The following is a 13,755-nucleotide window of genomic DNA, read 5'->3' as shown; positions in this document are numbered from 1 at the left end:
GCTGAAGGGAGCGGAGCATCCCTCCCGGGAGGGAAGCCAGGCTCTGTTCAGTGGTGCCAGAGGCCATGGACACACCCTGGAACACGGGAGGCTCCAGCTGAACATCAGGAGACCCTTTTTCACTGGGAGGGTGATGAGTGGAAGTTTCCCAGCAGAGCCCTGCATCACTTGAAGGGAACACAGTTCCTGTGAGAGCAGAGGCTGCTCATGGGGCCACCACACTGCCTCACCTGGACTGCCCTGTAGGTGTATAGACAATTCAGGATATTCTTGCAAAATAGAAAATCTTTTAACAGAAAATCAAGCCATTTTGGATGAAAAATATCCCCTGTCCTATGTAAAAAAAAAATAAAAATTGTTTTTCAACCTGAACATACAACATCTGTTGATCAAGCATAGTAAATTATTTTTCAGGTAAGTTTAGTGGTCTTACACATCACACTGACTTTCTGTGGAAAAAAAAAAGAAAATAAAAAAAAAAAGAAAAGAGGAATGAGAAGTTATGTATTTCCTTGTGTTTTTGCTGCTCAGCTGGGTAAAAGTGCTGCTGCTAATGGGCAGCTTCTCTAGATGTTTGCCCTCTCTTCCTCCTGTATTACCTTTAGAAGAGAAAAATGCTTTTTGAGCTTTCTCTAAGTAAAGAGATATGTGTTTTCAGTAAATGAATATTGGAGGAGTGTGAAGTCATGCAAGTAAACGCCCTATAAACTGCAAATCCTACAAGTAAATGTGCAATGATTTTTTTTCTTAATTTCTTGCTCTGGATAAGATACAAATGAAAATAAATCTATTTTGTGCTAGGGAAAAAAAAAAAAAAAAAATCCACTCCTTCCTTTTCCCAAGCACCAGCCCTGCAGAAGCCTGAGCCCATCTGCCTGAGTGCTGCAGCCTTCTGCTGCTTTCAGATGTCCCCACAGCAGTGAGCTGAGACCCTGCTTGGGTGGTGCCTTCTCCACCACCAGCCTGTGCCACACCTTATGTAACTCCTCTTGGGCAAGCTGCTGAGCAGAGCGAGTTCTGCACGGCTGTCAGGAGAGGGCACCAAGTCCCAGCAAACAGGGTGACTCCGTTAAGGCTCCAGAAGGGTAAAGGCAACAGTTTAAGGGGCTTCCCCAGGCTGAAGCATCTCCTGGTGCCCCCAGAGATCATCTGCTTCTTGGTGCCCGTGAGACCTCGAGTTCCCAGACCTACAGTTTGTCAGGGTCACCCCTCAGCTCTGGGTGGGCTCTGCATCTGCTCTGAAAGGACCCCTGGAGGTCCTGCAACCAAAATCCTGTTCCCCTGGTGCAGGGAGTGCCAGCAGCGGGACTTTCACCTGCTTATCTTCCTTCTTCTGCTGCGGCAGATCCTTCATGCCCTGGGGGCCAGAAGATGAGCAAGCTGCTGCCTCCCACCTCCTCTCACTCTGCAGGGCTGTCACAGCATCTTCTGCTCCTCTTTCTGCAAAACTGTGAGGAAGTGGAACATGGAAGGCTGGACAAATTCCTCTAAATTCTCAAGTCTGCCTGGAAATGAAGAAGCTGGAGTGCTTTCCCCGAAGTGTCACCGCAGCCTCGCTGGAGAGACCCTGCACAGTGACTACGGGTCGGGAAATCATTGTTGGTACAAGTCTGGCCATCCAAGCTTGTGGCCCCCTCCCAGGGCATGACATCTTTTCAAAGCGACCCCCTGGCAGCTGCCTCCCTCCCGGCTCTTGACAAAAGTTGCTGTGACTCGGATTCGAACCGAGGTTGCTGCGGCCACAACGCAGAGTACTGACCACTATACGATCACAGCAGAGGGGACCCTGCCACCCGCCGGGACCGCGGGGAGGCAGCTCTGTCCCCTCCCCTGCCACCGACACCAGCACAGCCCCGCCAACAAATCCTGATTAATTAAGGAGGCTACAAATGGACTTGGGTGCTGCCGCTCGGAGCCTCGGCAATCTGGACTGAGCCCCTAAATTGTGCAAAGCACCGGCAGTGCTGGGATGGCACCCAGCAAATGGAGCTGCTGCGAAGGACGGCGCTGTTGAGGGGCCTTCTGCAGTGGGGCCATCACCCTATAATACAGCAAAGTCAGGGTTATAATAATTTCAGCTAAATCTAAGTGATACAAGAGGTGAGGAATTAATTTACTTTTTAGCATCATGTGTGATACAACAAATTTGAGGGAATTCAGTTAAAAATACAACAAATGGCACAATGATCCCCATGGGGACATGAGTGGTTCTGTGGGAAGGATGCAGTCAGGGAGGTCTGGATAATCCAGAATATCCCTGGCCCCTGTCACCCATCATTCCCAGGGTCCCACTGCCATTTCCCTGCCTGATCATGATCCTTATCCACGTTTCCTCCCCAATCTCTTGTCTTTAGAATTGTACTTTGCTGACTCCAGAGCTGCATTTGCTGTTCCTGGTTATGGCGCAGGTTGGTCTCAGTGCTGGTGGTGAAGAAAGGACTCAGTGTGGGTGGGAGCTCCCTGCTCCTCATCCAAGGCAGCCCACAGTCCCCTGGCTACCATCCCACTGCTGCCTCCTCCCCATCCACAGGATATACAGTGGGGGATCCCTGCTGTCCCCATGGACCCCGAGGCCTCATGTGCCCATTTGGTCCCACACCCCACTCCATCAGCCCCACAGTGAGTCCCAGAGGACCTGTGGACATCTTTGCTTATCATGGAGCCTCCAGTGCCATATGTGCCTCGTGGAAATGTACACCAAGAGCCCATCCTGCCTCCACACACCAGCTCGGAACAGGGAGCCCAGCCACCAAGAAGAGAGGTACAGACAGGATTTAACAGCAACACAGAATAGGTTCCTGTCCCTGAGAGGATTCAAGGCTGCACTTACAGATTTCCCATTTGAGGCCTTGGTCTTCATGGGTGTTTTTAGCTACCTTGATCTCTGCTGGAGGAACACAGCAGGACATAAGCAAGCCAGGAAGATCACGTCAGGTTTTGCCTTCCTGACCTTTGTGGTAGAGGAACTAATGATGAGCAGGCCCTGCTTAGACTTGGAACTGACAAACGAGGAAGGACTGGGAGGAGTGCCTGAGTCACTGTAAGGTGACGCTGCCATTCTGAGGGAGAGCTCTGGGACGAGCCGGGGGACAAGTTCTTATCAGAATGGTGTCCAGGTCCCCAGCTAGAAAAGAACAAATGTTCACACCAACCTAGCTCAATGATATGCAGAAACAACTGAGAAGAACTCTCAAAGCACCAGTGAGGACTCTCTCAGTGATAGTTAATAGAGGATCAAGGGAAGGAGGCTCACACAGTGCTATTTATTGTTTGTGGACAATCATTTACTAAGGGACAGGCACAACATGGTGCAGCAGCAGTGGTCCTCACAGTCAGAATCCTGAATCAGCATTTCACCAGGGTATGACCTTCCCTTCCCAGTCCAGGAAGGTCCCAGTGTCCTTCTCAGAGATGGAGGACAGCACCTTCAGCATCCCTTGCACGCTGTCATCCACTGTCAGGGGAGGCTGTGGGGAAGAGGGAGAAACAGTTCTGTGCTCAAGGATCTGCCCTGAAACAAATCATTGCTCTGGGCAAGGAGCATTCCCAGTTGCTCATCTCCCTCCCTCCTGTGTCTCCAGGGTATCTGCCCAGGAGCTCTCACACAGCCCAGCATGAGACCACAGCAAATTCTGCATTCCTAAACCATGAGGTTCTCCCAGACCATGGACAGGAGATCTCTTACCTTAAATGATCCTGCAGCACTGCCCATGTCTGTTTGCACCCAGCCGGGGTGGAGAGCGACACAGAGGATGCCGTGCTCCTTGTACGCCAGGGACTGGCACTTGCTCAGCATGTTCAGAGCAGCCTGTGGGGAGACAATGCAGGGACGGTGGTGGGAGGGGAAAGGCAGCTGCCAGTGGACATGTGCAGACCCTACAGCTGGGCAGGGACAGGGCAGATGGGGCCACTACATGATGCTCCCTCACTATCCCTATGCCCAGCCTAGTTGAAGTCCTATTGTATCAAGTCCCTCTGAGGTAGGACCCAAGGCCAGGCTGTGCTGTGATGGGTACCCAGGGACTGACAGCTCAGTCACAGTGTAGAGAGGGGCACAGATTGAGGGGGAGGTTGGAAGGCAGTGTGATCATTTGGAGGGGAAAATGTCTGGGCTCACCCCCAGCAACATCTGGCAGTACCTTGCTGCAGCGGTACGAGACAACTTGTCCAAAATCCCATACATACATATCCTCAATGGAGCCTGCATAGCTGGACATGTTGACGATGGCAGCCTTGCTGCAACTCAGCCCTGAGCCTGGGCTCCCCTGGGCAGCTTTCTTCAGCAAGGGCAGGAATGCCTGTGAGGAGACAGAGGGACAGGAGCACACACAGACATGGCACAGGGCAGACAGCACCAGCTCCTTCCACAGTGGGCAACATTGACACCAGCACTGGAAGAATGTCCTCTTCCCATTACCCCAGCCTGTCTGGCTCCACCTCCTGAACTCCAGCCCATGACTCCATGAGCTTCTCATCAACTGGGAGCCCATCAGAGCACCAGAGCAGTGACAGGAGCTCCTCCCACTGGCCCTTCACTCTCTCTGTAATGTCCAGCTGGAGGACAAGGGAAGGGATCCTTCTGGAGCTGTGCTGTAGTGCTGGGGACTCACCTGGCCCATCAGCAGCGGCCCAATTGTGTTAGTGGTGTAAACCTGAGTCATACTCTCCAGCGTCTCATTATCAAGGGAGTTTGGCTTGCCTATTCCAGCATTGTTGATGAGGAGGTTCAGCCCAGAATCCCCCAGGTGCTCCCCAACCTTGGCTGCAGCCGCCTTGATGCTGGCAGGGTCAGCAACTTCTGCAGAGCCAACACAGGGGAGGTCAGAGCCTGTGTCCCCATGGGGGACTCTCCTCTGTTCCCCCAGAAGTGGCAGTGCCCAATGGCCCTGCAGGCACCAGCCCCTTGGCACAGCTCCCTCCCAGCACGGGGCTCCCAGGGTGTGCCCAGCCTGGGCACTCGTCAGAGGAACTGGGGCAAAGGATCTCCACCTCAGGGCACCTACCGAGCGGGATGATGATGATGTTGGGGTGCTTGGAGGCCAAATTCTGTAACTCCTGTAAGAGAGGGCACTGTGTAGGCATGGAGAGGCTGGAGGGGCTGTGCAGAGGCTCAGCTGTTCCCCGGTTTCTGCATTGCTCTGGCTCCATCCTTGCACTGCCATGGACCCCACACTATGCTCCAGCTGCCTGAACCGAATGGATGGGGAGGACTCCATGCCCAAGTACCACTGTTCCCTCCACACATCCCATGCACAGCTGCTCCCACTGCTGGCTCTCTCAGCCCAGCTGCCCTGTGCCCCGGGTGCCTGACTGCATCTTCAGACACTTGCAAGTGCCCTCCCTGTTCCAATTTCCCCCTGACACTGAGTCCTCCCATTCCCCAGCACAGTCACTGCCTCCCTGCCCAGCCTCACCTGTGCTCGCTGTCCCTTGGGGTCCCGACAGCCTGCAAAGATCCACTGTGGTGGTTTTGGCATCCTCAGGAAATGCTGAACGAGCCCCAGGCCGAGGCCCCGGTTGGCTCCAGTCACCAGAACGGAGCGGACATGGAACCCTGCCATGCTGCTTGTCCTCCTCTGCTCCAGCTCTCACTGTTTGCTTTGCTCCCTAGTATTTCCTTATAGCATTTCCCACAGACACCCCTCCCACTCAGGGTTTACACCAACCCTTGGATCCAGGAGAAGCAACTGCTCCAGCCCTTTAAACTCCAGGACATAGACCCCGGCTGAGAGCCAGTTCTTGTTTCCAAAGGGCAAAAACCCTTGGTGGTTTCAGGCAAATTCTACTGTCCTTGGGAAACCTGATGCCATAAGCCAGGAGAAGATATGGGAGAGGAGGGAAGGAGCAGCATGTACAAGGGAGGTGGAAAGCTCCATGGCTCACATGGGCTTGACACCTTCACAAGAAGTGTTTTCTCCATCAGACCCACACAACACTGGGAGCAGGCTGATCTCATCCCCCTGTCCTGGTCCCCTAAGCCGGGACATTCTTCACATGGCCACGAGAAGACACTCCTTGCCTTGATCTTGCCTCCTCCAAGCCAATGCCCATTCCCTGACTGACAGGTGAAACAAAGCTCCCACGGAGGGAAGCAAACCCAGTGGATCCAGTCTCCTGGCAGGATGGGCACCTGCATGGCCAGCACATCACCAGCTGCTGGCCTTGCCCTCCAGCAGGACACAAACTGCATGCTTGCCACAACTAGTGCAGCATCTGTGTTTTGCATCAGGAATTTCTGCCACTCCTGGAGCACGCGGCGAAGGGTGCAGGGAAGGAGGGTCTGAGCTGCAGCCGGGCTGCTGTCATCAACATCTCCAGCAAACTGGGCTCCATCGGGCTGTGCCTCAGGGTGCCAGAGGCCCCCATGTACCCGTACCGGGCCAGCAAGGTGAGGCGCCAGGGGAGGTGCTGGAGATGCTGTCCCAGGCACGGTGCCCATGGAGGGGAGGGAGCCCATGGGTCACCCCCTGCCCCAGCCACCACCCCCTGCCCGGTTCTCCCAGGTGGAAGCACAGAGACTGGGACAGCAGAAGCCAGGACTGAGCCTTTCCAGCAGGTCATGCTGATGCTTTGTCCCAGGACCAAGTCCCATTTCCCACCTCCACAGACATTTTCTTCCTGGAAAATGTTTCCTCTCCTGCCCACCCACTCCCCGGGTTGTGCTGGCAGGGCTGTGCCTCTTCCAGGCTGCCCAGAACATGGTGATGAGGTGCTTGGCTGTGAAGCTTCAAGAAGAGAAGGGCTTGGGAAGCAACTTCTCTCCCCTTTCCCACCCCACATGTGCCCCTGTGGTCTCTCTGTACCCCCACCTCTGTAAACTCTGGCAGCTGATGCCTCTCTGCTCTGTCTCCACACCCAGTCTCAAACCCCCTTTCCAAGCCTGGGGCAGGATCCCTGTGCTCTGCCCGAGCGCTGTGTGTCCCTCTGTCCCACCTGTGACCAGGCATCCCCAGCTGAGGGGAGGAGGCAGCTGGTCCCTGTGACCCCCAGCCCCTCAGGCAGCCCAACTGGGACAGTCAGTGAAAGTCAGTCCTGCAGGGGCTCAGAAAATCTCTCTTCTCTCAGGAGAGGGACCCTGCTCCAGCTTCTCCAGTGCCTCCTGGAGGGGAGGTCTCCAGAGGGCAGTCCCAGTGCCATGGGACACTCATGGGAATGCCAGTGACAGCCGTGGGTCGAGGGCAGCTGTGGGCACCACTGCATCCAGCATGAGGAGTGGGATATCTGGGAAGGGGCCATCTCATGAGCTGGCAATGCACAACAGAGCTGGAGGCTATTGGCACAAGTTTATTGAGGATCTGGGAAACACAGAAGCAGTGGCACAGGGTCTCTCCTGGCTGCCAGGATCCTGAAGTGGTGTCTCACCAGGGTATGACCTTCCCTTCCCAGTCCAGGAAGGCGCCGGTCTCCTTCTCAGAGAGGGAGGAGAGGACCTTCAGCATCCCTTGCACGCTGTCATCCACTGTCACAGGGGGCTGTGGGGCAGAGGGGGAGATGCAGCCTGTGCCTGAGGCCCTGGTCCAGCCAAAACTGGAGGAACAGGGCACTCCAGGGCAAAAGAAAAGCTGAAAACCATGAACACCCACGACAGAGAGTCCAAACAGGGAACTGAGGGGATGGAGACACCCAGCACCCAAGACCAGGACAGGGAGAGCTGCCCCAGCAGCGATTGGGCAGGCAGGGAAGCCAGGGGCAGGGGCTCAGGACAGCAACTCCCACCCATGGAAAATCAGCACAGGGGCTCTGATGGACCCGCCCTGGTGGAATTCCTACCGTGTGTCCAGCAGCACTGCCCATGTCTGTTTGCACCCAGCCGGGGTGGAGAGCGACACAGAGGATGCCGTGCTCCTTGTACGCCAGGGACTGGCACTTGCTCAGCATGTTCAGAGCAGCCTGTGGGGAGACAATGCAGGGACAGTGGTGGGAGGGGAAGGGGGGGCTGCAAGGGGACCCACAGCTGGGCAGGGGGAGCAAAGGTGTGACAGTACCTTGCTGCAGCGGTACGAGGTGACTTGCATTATGTCCCAGCCAAAGAAAGAAGCGATGGAGCCGCCAATGCTGGACATGTTGACGATGGCAGCCTTGCTGCAACTCAGCCCTGAGCCTGGGCTCCCCTGGGCAGCTTTCTTCAGCAAGGGCAGGAATGCCTGTGAGGAGACAGAGGGACAGGAGCACACACAGACATGGCACAGGGCAGACAGCACCAGCTCCTTCCACAGTGGGCAACATTGACACCAGCACTGGGGCACCCTCCTTCCCCTTCCCAGCCAGCCTACAGCTCCTGAGCTCCAGCTCATGAACTGGGAGCCCATCAAAGCACCAGAGCAGTGACAGGAGCTCCTCTCACTGGCCCTTCACACACTTGATAATGTCCAGCTGGAGGACAAGGGAAGGGATCCTTCTGGAGCTGTGCTGTAGTGCTGGAGACTCACCTGGCCCATCAGCAGCGGCCCAATTGTGTTAGTGGTGTAAATCTCAGTCATGTCCTCCAATGTTTCAGCATCAAGCATCTTAGGCTTGACTACTCCAGCATTGTTGATGAGGAGGTTCAGCCCAGAACCTCCCAGGTGCTCCCCAACCTTGGCTGCAGCTGCCTTGATGCTGGCAGGGTTGGCAACTTCTGCAGGGCCAACACAGGGGAGGTCAGTGACCCTGTGGTGGTTTGGGGTCCCCTCTGTTCCCCCAAGTAGGTGCCCCCCACAGCTGCCTCCAGTGTGGAGCTCCCAGGGCTGTGATGAGTGTCCAGGCATTCACCAGAGGAACTCGGGCAAGAGGGAACCTACCCAGAGCAATGATGACCAGGTTGGGATGCTTGGAGGCCAAATTCTGTAGCTCCTGCAAGAGGGTTCACAACATTGGTTCCAACAGGCTGGAACAGCTGTGCCAAGGCTCACCCAGCAAAGCCAGGCAAAGCCTGTGTCCCTCCAGCTCAGTCCCTGCACCACCATGAGCCCAGCACCCTGCTCCAGCTGCCCTGATCCTGATGCAGGGGGAGCAGTCCACAGCTCCTGCACACACCATGTACTCCTGTCCCCTCCACACATCCCATGCACAGCTGCCCCCAGAGTGTACCAGCCCAGCTGCCCTGGGCCACGGGTGCCCAGCTGAAGCTCCAGCCTCTTGCAAACACCATCCCTGTTCCAATTTCCCCCTGACCTCCCATTCCCCAGCACAGTCACTGCCTCCCAGCCCAGCCTCACCTGTGCTCGCTGTCCCTTGGGGTCCCGGCAGGTTGCAAAGATCCGCTGTAGTGGTTTTGGCATCCTCAGGAAATGCTGAACGAGCCCCAGGCCGATGCCCCGGTTGGCCCCAGTCACCAGAACGGAGCGGACGCAGAGCTCTGCCATGCTGCTTCTTCTCTCTCAACTCCAGCTTGCAATGTTTACCCAGTGCTCCAGTATTTCCTTAGAGCGTGTCCCACCCCGTCAGTGAGTACTCATGGTTTGCACCAATGCTGGCTTCTCTCCGGGAGGCGCAACTGCTCCAGCTCATTGTGCTCCAGGACATAGGTCCTGGCTGGGGACCAATCTTAGTTACCCAACGGCAAAAAATCTTTTCCAGGAAAATTATGCATTCCTTGGTTAACCTGATGCCATAAGCCAGGTGGGGCTGTTGTGGGTGAAGAGGGAGGGAGCAGCATGTGGGCTGATGTGGGAAGCACCATGGCTCGGGTGGTCTTGACACCTTCACGAGCATACAGTGGGCTTTGCACATTGTACCAGGTTGTACCTCAGGCGCAAAAGTTTTCTGCATTGCTCCTGCCTCTTCTGAGACAATAACCTCTCCCTCATTGTGAAGCAAAAGACCCGTGGAGTGGGAGAGCAAACCCAGCGTGGTCTCCTGGCAGAAGGACGGGGACCTGCACAGCTGGTACAGCACCACACTGCAGGTCATGCTCCCCATCCCTTGGGATGCAGTCCTAAGTTGAGTTGTCCCTTTGTTCAGAGCCACAGAGGACTCAGGCACATGGGACATTTACCTGCAAAGGAAATGCCCTGCTCAAAGCCTATTTTCCACCTCGCCTGTTGCCATGAGGCACTGACTGTTCTGTGCTACCGCCAGTGGAGCCCAGTGCTGTTTGGTACCTCAAGTGATGCATTACAGGTTTGCAAGGCTGGATCAAGTGTGTGTGTACATCATGTGCTCCTGTCCCACTGTAAGTGAAGACCCATCCCCAGAAACCTCTTGCCAACCCCTTGTTTTCCTGCATTGAGTCCCAGAGCCATTGCACATGCTGCTGGGCAGAAATGGGGACAATACTGCTCACATGTCACCTTCTGCCCCAGGATATCTTGGCAGCAGCATTAATCAGAACAGCTTCCTCCCAGTGGCAATGCCGAGTGTGTCTCCATGCTCCAGCAGCAGCTCATTTCCTCCTGCCCACTCCAGCCTGTTTCCTGGGGCTCAGCTGGCAGACTGTGAGATAAGCAGGTCCTTCCCTGCTCTGACCTGGGACCACCTGCACAGGGTACCCTCCCCAAACCCATTTGGGAAGATGCACATTGGCAGCTCCTCTGGCAAGCTGATCCCACATCTTCTCTCCGCCAAGTCTGAGCCTCTCCTTAAGTTCTATGCACTTTGTTTCCTGAGGTTAATTTGACTTCTGTCTACTTTTTGAATTTTCCAAACTGGGTTGAGAGACTTACATTGCCTTGTGAATTCCTACCACTTACCAGCAGTACAAAGCTTTGGGCCTTTCAGCCTCTGTCTCAGACTCATCTCTGAGGATCTCCCAGATGGCAGGACTGGGTCATTCAGGGTCCCTAGATAATTTCAATATTTCCTTTTCAATGACCACAGACCTCAACTACACTTGCCAACAGATGCACTAGAGCTCGGCTCCTCCAAACAGACTTCCATGGGTGGAAGTCTTTTCCCCTAGGTGGAGGATGAGGCCATCACCTGCAGCCTGTTTGAAACCTCCACAATGCCTCAGAAGCAGATGGCATCAGAAAACAAATTAACATTTTATGTTTCCTATTTTTACTGTGTTACCACATTTGTGTAGCCTTCCACTGTTTTGGAGCTGTAACTTTATTTAAAGTTTACTTTGCTCTGGGGCCCCACATTGCATTATTGATTATTAGAGTTCAAACAAGCACTGTTTCATCAGGAGACTAAGTCCATGTCCAGCCTGGCATGAAGAGGCAGAGGGGAAAGAAACCAGCCTCACTGCCTTGCAGCCCAGCCTTGTCACAGGGGCTGCTGCTGTCCCCAGGCCTCTGGAAAGGATCTTGGTCCAGCTCCTAAGAGGGGATTCAGATGCTTCCTTTGCTCTGAAATGTTCTTGCATGGTCTAAATCTCATGCTAAGCACTGAAGTCCTCAGAATCATAGAATCATTTAGGTTGGAAAAGGCCTCTAAGGTCATTGATTTCAACAATTAAGCTAGCAATGCCAATTCCGCCACTAAACCACATCCCCTAGTGCCACAACCACGCATTTTTTAAACATGTCTGGGATGGTGACACCACCACCTTCCTGGGCAGCCTGTGTACAAGTGCTTGACAGTCCTTTCTGTGAAGAAACTTTTCTTAATATCCAATTGAAACTTCCCTTGGTACAACCTGAGGCTGTTTCCTCTCATTCTATATAACTTGTTACTTCTCTAGACACATTCCAGCACCTCAACGTCTTTCTTGCTGTGAGTGGCTCAAAACCGAACACAGGATTCAGGATGCAGCCTCACAAACACCAAGCTCAGGGGCACTGTAGCTCCTCTCCCACGACCCCCCAGGCTGCTGCACATTTTACCCATGGATAGTTTTCACATCACCACACTGAGAAGACTCGGAGCCAGTTTTCCAAGAGGTAGTCTCACCTTTTCTATCCTCAGTTGCTGGAGTTGCTGGAGGTTCAAGCATGCTCTCAGTAACCGAGGTGATTGCACAATGTCAGTGCTGCTCACAGAAACATGGAGGAACACACTTTTCTCTGCCTGCCAGGGGAACAGGGGTGTGGCACAATTAGTTTTAGTACATTTAATCTACTGTAAATAAGAAATAAACTTGCTGGCCAATTTGCTCCACAATGCATTCAAGTCTGTAGGTTTAGCAGGTCTGTCATCACCTATTAGTAATTTGCTAAAAATCAATAGATAGTGGTGAGTCACTCATCGAGAGGTGGGGGGAGACCAACCCAGCACTGTGACTGAAGCTGGACAGTACCCACCCTTCCTGATTAATTTTCTTTTGGGCTGAAGAGGATTAGTGATTCAGGTTGGAAACCCGTGGCAGGAGGGCTGGAACTATATAATGTGTGAGGCTTCTTCCAAAAGAAACCGTTCTGTGATTCAATGATATGATACTATGAGTAGTGACACCCCATTTTGAAAGGATGCAGGGACTAGGGACGAGAACCTGAGCTTACCTGCAGCTCCCAAGTGAAGTTCCCATGGCACCTTTGTCATAGATTTGCTGTTTTCCAAGCAGACTCATGCAGGTTACACCTGCATGGTATCAGACTGAGCTGGAGAGGGATTTTGGACAAGGGCATAGAGCAAGAGTACAAGGGGGAATGGCTTCACACTGATAGAGGGCAGGGTTAGATTGGGTTTTAGGAAGAAATTCTTCCCTGCGAGGGTGGGAAGGCCCTGGCAGAGATTACACAGGGAAGCTGTGGCTGTCCTGTCCCTGGAAGTGTTCAAGGACAAGTTGAGCAGCCTGGTCTAGTGAAAGGTGTCCCTGATCATGGCAGGGGTTGGAACAAAATGGTCTTTAAGGTTCCACGCAACCCAAACCATTCTGTGATTCTATGACTCTGAGGATGTAAAATGCTCACACTGTCCATGCAACCTCCCTTGAGCCACAGTGTTTGGACTTTGTGCCAGCCTGGGGCCTCACACTGGGTTCAGAAACACATTTTGGGGATATTCCCCTTGTGACAGCAGCCAAGATGCTTCAGCTACCTGGGTGCAGCAGGGCTGGTAGCACAGGGACAGAACTCTTTTGCCAGGACCCATGGGGACAGCACAGATCCTCACTGACCTTCTTTTCTCCCATCCTCTAAGGTGTGGCTGGGTTATCCTTCATGCTTCAGCACAGTGCCATGAAGAGGGACCTCAGAACCACCAAGCAACATGAATTTGCTCTCCCACTATTAGATTTGCTAACAGGGATGGCTGAGAATGGGTTGTCACATGTGGCAGATATGCTCCATCTAAGGAACACTAAGGCACAGGCTAAATGATCAGCTTGTGACAGCCTTGGTTTGACATCCACGTGTTGAAGTGAGAAATGGAAGCACACATAAGTTTAGGAATAAATACATGATAATGCAGATGTTAATTTAGGAATCCATTTACTCCCTGTAAAGAAAAGCTGAGAACCATGCTACTCCAAAAATGCCATGCCAGCCTAGATGATGTGACCCATTGCCCACACAGCTGAGCAGAAAAAATGCAGTCCGTGAACAGCAAAAATTCATATTGTTCTGTAAGCAGCTGTGGACACTGCTTGAGTAAAATGGGCTGCATTGGTATTTCATCAGCAGAAATGAAAACTTACCATAGTTGTTCATTCTGGTTTCAAACCATATTTGTGAAAAGGAAGGGGAAAAAGACACACTTAGCTTTTTATTTTTTTTTTAATTAAGATGTTTCCCTCTCTTCCTCTAACTGCATTTTTTTCTTAAATCCAGTGACTTAAAGCAGCACTCATAATGGATCAATCAGCTCAGTGCAAAGGACATGTGCCCACATGTATTTTGTTCTCTACAGTGCAGAAACTTTAACCAAATTACAGCATCAATGAGCTGATAA

The 13,755-nt window shown here is 53.2% G+C and overlaps 2 protein-coding genes and 1 non-coding gene across 5 annotated transcripts; all 3 read right to left on the bottom strand.

Moving 5' to 3' along the window:
• Nucleotides 1–1,704: 1,704 nt before the first annotated feature.
• TRNAH-GUG (transfer RNA histidin (anticodon GUG)) lies at nucleotides 1,705–1,776 on the bottom strand. The gene has a single exon. It is a non-coding gene; the product is annotated as a tRNA-His (tRNA).
• A 1,468-nt stretch (nucleotides 1,777–3,244) lies between these two features.
• Nucleotides 3,245–5,628, bottom strand: LOC111946179 (uncharacterized). The gene is made up of 6 exons (XM_023948805.2): nucleotides 5,415–5,628; nucleotides 5,004–5,055; nucleotides 4,611–4,798; nucleotides 4,140–4,298; nucleotides 3,686–3,808; nucleotides 3,245–3,467 (listed from the first exon to the last, which is right to left on the bottom strand). The coding sequence occupies exons 1-6, from the start codon at nucleotides 5,559–5,561 to the stop codon at nucleotides 3,354–3,356; spliced, it is 783 nt and encodes a 260-aa protein (XP_023804573.1). The 5' UTR covers nucleotides 5,562–5,628; the 3' UTR covers nucleotides 3,245–3,353.
• A 1,636-nt stretch (nucleotides 5,629–7,264) lies between these two features.
• LOC111934523 (uncharacterized) lies at nucleotides 7,265–13,529 on the bottom strand. 3 transcript variants are annotated; one of them, XM_086847420.1, is made up of 8 exons: nucleotides 13,502–13,529; nucleotides 11,818–11,934; nucleotides 9,198–9,976; nucleotides 8,781–8,832; nucleotides 8,430–8,617; nucleotides 7,986–8,144; nucleotides 7,771–7,890; nucleotides 7,265–7,472 (listed from the first exon to the last, which is right to left on the bottom strand). In XM_086847420.1, the coding sequence occupies exons 3-8, from the start codon at nucleotides 9,342–9,344 to the stop codon at nucleotides 7,359–7,361; spliced, it is 780 nt and encodes a 259-aa protein (XP_086703546.1). In that variant the 5' UTR covers nucleotides 9,345–9,976; nucleotides 11,818–11,934; nucleotides 13,502–13,529; the 3' UTR covers nucleotides 7,265–7,358. The 3 variants fall into 3 exon arrangements, with proteins under 3 accessions (XP_086703546.1, XP_086703545.1, XP_086703547.1); XM_086847419.1 differs by lacking the exon at nucleotides 13,502–13,529 and adding an exon at nucleotides 12,366–12,464; XM_086847421.1 differs by lacking the exon at nucleotides 13,502–13,529 and having other exon boundaries at nucleotides 9,198–10,760.
• Nucleotides 13,530–13,755: the final 226 nt, after the last annotated feature.

Source organism: Cyanistes caeruleus, chromosome 12 (genome assembly GCF_971803275.1).
Source record: "Cyanistes caeruleus chromosome 12, bCyaCae1.hap1.1, whole genome shotgun sequence".
NCBI classification, from domain to species: Eukaryota; Metazoa; Chordata; class Aves; order Passeriformes; family Paridae; genus Cyanistes; species Cyanistes caeruleus.
The sequence above is the reverse complement of the archived record's forward strand: the minus strand, read 5'-3'. Positions and strand labels throughout refer to the sequence as shown.